This window comes from Hoplias malabaricus, chromosome 5 (assembly GCF_029633855.1).
Source record: "Hoplias malabaricus isolate fHopMal1 chromosome 5, fHopMal1.hap1, whole genome shotgun sequence".
Lineage (NCBI taxonomy): Eukaryota > Metazoa > Chordata > Actinopteri > Characiformes > Erythrinidae > Hoplias > Hoplias malabaricus.
In genome coordinates, this window is record NC_089804.1 from 15,025,408 (window position 1) to 15,030,946 (window position 5,539).

Here is a 5,539-nt window from a genome sequence, read left to right on the forward strand (position 1 = left end):
TCTCTCTCTCTCTCACACACACACACACACACACACAGTCAAACCAACCTAACTTATTAAAGCACTGTAGTATACAGTTGTGTGCAAAATCTTGGTGCTACACTGACCTTCTACACCCGAGGGGAGTGTGTTTACACTTTTTTAAAAGAGTCTCCAGTATTTTGGAGGCAGTCTTCAGCAGCATCAGATGTGTGCTGTAACTTCCCCAGTAGGTTAAAGTAAACTGGACGTGTGAATTAAAAGGGTGCAGAGTTATTTTTCCACCTAGAAACTCAACAGTACCAGGCTTTAAGGCGCGTTAATGGCTGCAGGACAGAGGTTTGGGGGCTGGGTCCTGTCTTGACCAGCAGCCTCTTCTGTTTTCATCAAAAAACGTGCTACAACAACCGTGTTCGAAACCCACTAAACCAACTTTTAAAGGCTCCATGCACAGCCTCAGTGGGAAGCATCAAAACGTAAAGGAGCAAAGTACACGCCAGGACGTTCTAACACATTTCATGCATGATAATAGCACATTTTACAGGGACAATAAAGTGTATTTACTGGGCGTGCTAAAGCTGGCTGAGGTACCTGGTGCAGTTTAATGTGAAGGGTCAAAGTTTGGCTCTGTACACATTCCACTTTGCTTTAGCTCGCTCTTATTGGTCCCCTCGTCCTGGTCCACACATTTCCTGGCTAAAGGGGGGTCCTTGATTCCACTTTATTGCAATGGGTTAAAGGTGAAGGCCTTGACATTATTGAAGTTCAAAGACAACTTTTAATTATATATATATATATTTTTCTCTCACACTTTCTGCCTGCCTCAATATGCACATGTGGAACTACACAAACACACACGCACACACACACACATATATACACACATATACATATATATCCAGACCTCACAACGGCTCCATATGTTGGGAACCACAAAAATGGTTATATAGATATGTGCAATATGTCCATAGATCAGAGTCGAATCTCTCTCTTTCTTTTACACACACACACACACACACACACACACACACTCCATTGTGGAAGCTTAAAGACATAGGCTGACAACACAGGTCTGCACAATTTCAAAGCACAATGACTCTAACCTCCTGCGTTTCACAAACTGGAGCTGAACCTAAGAGATCTGACCTCACCATTTATTTCCTGTTTGTTTGTTTGTTTATTTGTTTGTACCCAGTCAAAGAACAGCAGTTATGCCTTTAAACGTCCAAAGAAAAGTCCAATCCTACTTTGCTACAACCAGTGAACCCCTGTCGTTTGACCAGCGCTGCTCAAACATTTACACAACTTCTAACTCTAAAGAAACGTGGAGGGCTGTGCTTTGAGGACTGGGTTCACTCTGTGTATAAACTACATGTTTTGTAAATACAGTGGTTTTATTTATCTCTGGAATCTCTGACTGACTTTCACTAATTTCCTAATGACGAACACATTTTGGAAATATCAAGTATATAAGTGGGGGGGGGCGGTGAGAGAGAGAGAGAGAGAGAGAGAGAGAGAGAGAGAGAGAGACAGACAGAGAGAGAAACAGAGATTGAATCAGCAGACGAAGGCGGGGACTCTACACAAGATGTCTACTCTCTCCGTGGAGCTATGTTTAGAGTTTGTATATGGGCTTAGCGATGGTGGTCGTGTACATGTAGGACGCTAGTGTTCATTTCCCAACTTCTTTCAAGTTTTTCTTTGTTCCAAGAGCCAGACTTTCTTGTTTACTATTTACTGCGGAAGTGAACGCCATTCCCCACGAACAGACGGTGCAATTAAGAGAAGAAAATAGCCATTTAGGGCCTCGGCCTTTATGGCAGTGTCTAGACTTGGAGAGTGGCGATTCCATTTAGTAGGCACTAAAGGAGGTTATCTATTCCCTGGGCCTTCTTTCTTCGTGGCCACGAGATACAACTTCAATGTCGTAGCTACATGACCAGCACTGACTAAGAGCCACGTACAAACCCCAACGTACAACGCCACAATGCAAACCCAACACTACGTTCCAAGTCCACTCCAGCGCGTCCGCGTGCGTGCGTTAATATGTGTCTGTTTTATTATCATCCAACAGTGATTGCTTCTTTCAAATAATGTCACAATTTCCAGTTTTGTTGCTCAGACATGACCCCCCCCCCCCCCAAACCCCGCCCTCTTTTGGTTAGCAGTCGTGAAAGTAAGTCGTGCAAAAAAAATATAAATAAATAAAAATACATTCACATTATTTATATTTATTTCTTATGCGAAGTATCATATATCGTACACAGACCAAGTGTAATTTTTTTTCGCGCTCTCTTTCTACAAGACAAAGAGGAAGAAAGAGAACGCCGGGCATAAAACAGCGCCAATAATTTAAAAGGGAAAACAATAATTATAATAATAATCATAAACGAACAGGCTAAAAGCGCGCGAGGCAATATACATTGCCCGGGCAATATAAAGAAAAACATAGCAGCAAGGTTATGAAAAAAAGTGAACGTGAAATTTATATTTATATTTACACTCACGAATGCACATTGCATAGTCTCTGTACAAGGAATACATTATTACTGATTGTACAAGTCACAGTTTAAGAAGACGACAATGTAAAAAAAAAAGAAAATAACAAACAAACAAAAAAAACGACTTCAGTCCCAAGTAGGTATTGACCTTTTTTATGTTACATATTTACATTTGTTGTCACTACGCTGCCTCTGACGTGCCAATATCCCGTGGTATAAAGTGGTTTTAAATTATGTTACATTTTTCCAAACGCCGCAAACTACGTTTGAACTTGGATTTCAAAACGACTTTTTGGATCTGGAGCGATTTATCTCAAGATTGGCCTAAAGTTCCGTTTCTAGAATATGTCCGCCATTTTAAAAACAATTTATTCACTATTTGCCGAACATTACTTCATTCCTACAGATGTTATTATTATTATTATTATTATTATTATTATTATTATTATTATTATTGAAATGGCAGCGTCAGGTACTTTTCAACCAGCCACAGTTTTCGGAAACAATCAAGTACAATCAACATTGGGTCTGCTGAAGATCAGTTCGAGGATTATAACAGCGGGTTTCCAGAAAAATACTGCAAGCGGTCTCTGCTTAGCTTCTTTTCTTTCATTCTCCTGTTTTGGAACCAGATTTTCACTTGTCTGTCGGTGAGGTTGAGCATTCTGGAGAGCTGCAGCCTCTTCTCCTTGTTGATGTAAACGTTAAAGAAAAATTCTCGTTCCAGTTCCCGAATCTGAAACTTGGAATACGGACATCTCTTCTTCCTTTGGCGGGGTGCACCTATGGAACACATTCAAAACGTTACTTCTCAAAATACACATCAATTAATATATATTTTAAATATTTAATCCACAGCCATGGCATTGCGAAGTAACATAAAGCGCTCAGACACTAACAACCATCAATTACATACAGAGTGAACTTGAAATCTGACGTTTACAGGAAAAGCCAAATCTGTATTTAGAGAGTTGTGAATGGAAGATTGATATCTGAAAAGAGCAAATGTGAAACCACAATCGAATAAAAGCGATCCGACACGAGACCTTCGCAGTAGATGTTAATAAAATTGCACACATTGGGACTTTCCTTTATTGCTATAGATCCCGGAAGCTGATAGCTCTGGTTTTGTACAAAGATGCAGTGTTCATGTGGAACAGAAAACACCCCTGCAGTGGGCCTCTAATACCATCATCTCAAGGACACACTGCAGCTGATCTGCAGTCCCAGTGCTGGCTAGAGCTCGGCTGCAAAATATCTCCATGGCGAATTATATTCAAAAACAAAATATAGCGAAATAAATAAGGCGTTCAGACATTTTTAAATTTTTTACATTTTTGTTTACTGATTATTTTTGGATTTTATTGGTCACGTCTGAACAAGGCGAGTAGCAGCAGCAAAGACATTTGTATCGAGGGAGGCTCTCAGTGATTTGATGGAATGGCTTGAATTCAAATCAAATGGAAATGAAGTAAGAGAACGAGAGAGAGAGAGAGAGAGAGAGAGAGAGAGAGCACATATATTGACTCCACACAAATGTATGAAGTCACAACACAATACACGGTCTGTACTGATGGCTAATAGAAGAGCTCACCTAGTTTGCATGCAAGCTGCTTATAAAAAAAAAAAAGAAGCGTATTCACAAGACGCCAAAAGCAGTGTTCTGCCCAATTGGTTTTACTCGCGACAGCCCGACGAGCAAAAAGCCCCTAAAATGCCCAACGCAAGTTCATGATCAAAGTTAGCATTTGTCACAATAGCGCGCTCTTTAAAATTTCACAGACTCGAGCAGAGCAGCGTCGGTGTATAACGTCCCCCTTTTTCAAAGCGCCTTCCCATCGTAAAAATTCTTTTCGTCGGAGGAAAGAGCTTTTGTAGGTTATAATAAAATCCTTTGAACGCTTATAAAACTCCACATAAAATCTGACCGACAAAACACCGGGCTAGTCCCTTAACCCCGCTCCCCCGTTTACAGCCGCGGTACCTACTCGAGTGGCTGATCTTGCTCCCGCCGCTGCCGTCCTCTTTAGTCGCCGACGAGGTGCACGAGCCGGAATTGGGACGCTGCTCCTCGTCCTCGGGCGACTTCTCCGGCTCCTCCAGCCCGGAGACGGCGCTCGACGCCTGGGAAGCGCTCTCCAGCTTGGCCGCCTCGTTCTTCTGTAAACAATGGTCGGACGCCGGCGTGTCCGCGCCGCAGTACGCCGTCTCGAAGAAGCGGTCGAATCCCTGCGGGAGCACGTTGTTCTTGCCCACGCCGGAGTAGAAGCCGGCGCTGGGGTGGCTGGAGTTGGAGGAGTGGTGGTGGTGGTGGTGGTGGTGGTGGCTGTACACGCTCTCGTTCTTCATGAGCATTTCTGTCATGGTGGAGGGCGGAAGGCAGTCCCTGTGCACGAGATCCTCTCCCGAGTAGCAGGACGCGTAGTTGCTTCGGTGGTGCCATTTAGCGGAGGGCTCCAGGCCGTAGGACACGTCTCGCACCGGCTGCACTTGGGATAAATTGGTGGAATAAGGGTAGGTGATCTGCCGCGAGGGGCCCTGCGGAAGGAAGGAGGAGACGGTGGAAAATTCGGGCATGTAGTAAGTGCAGCTGGGGAGGTAGAGGTTCGAGGCGCAGCCCGTCCTCTCCCCGAACTCGGACGTCCGCTCTTTGCGCGTCTGCGAGCAGAAGTTGCTCAGATTCACCGAGTTAAACATCGTTCCCCCCTGTCCTCCGCGCTATAGATAGATGTTTTGGATTCGAGCTGCAGAAGGAGGAAAAATTTGGGAAGGCGAGATGACGCGCAATCCGTCTAAGTCGCCCCGTAACACGTGATCGAAAGTAGATATTGTCATATATCAATTTGGAACACTTGGATGCGTAGGAGTGGTTGACTTTAGGCACCATCTACGAGATCCAAACGATTAATTTGTGCAAAAGCACCACAGGAGCGAGTCACTTTTCAGTTTTTTTTCCTTTTCTTTTTTTTTTAGTTGTTGTCTTTACGCACTTTATGAGAATGGAAGGAAGCGTTTACTTTCTATTTATAGGCAGCTTTCAGAGCCCGTAGCCTATGTAG

At 43.6% G+C, this 5,539-nt stretch overlaps 1 protein-coding gene across 1 annotated transcript; it reads right to left on the bottom strand.

The window, feature by feature from the left end:
• Positions 1-3,030: 3,030 nt before the first annotated feature.
• hoxc11a (homeobox C11a) lies at positions 3,031-5,177 on the bottom strand. The gene is made up of 2 exons (XM_066672647.1): positions 4,469-5,177; positions 3,031-3,263 (listed from the first exon to the last, which is right to left on the bottom strand). The coding sequence occupies exons 1-2, from the start codon at positions 5,175-5,177 to the stop codon at positions 3,031-3,033; spliced, it is 942 nt and encodes a 313-aa protein (XP_066528744.1).
• Between the last annotated feature and the right edge of the window lie 362 nt (positions 5,178-5,539).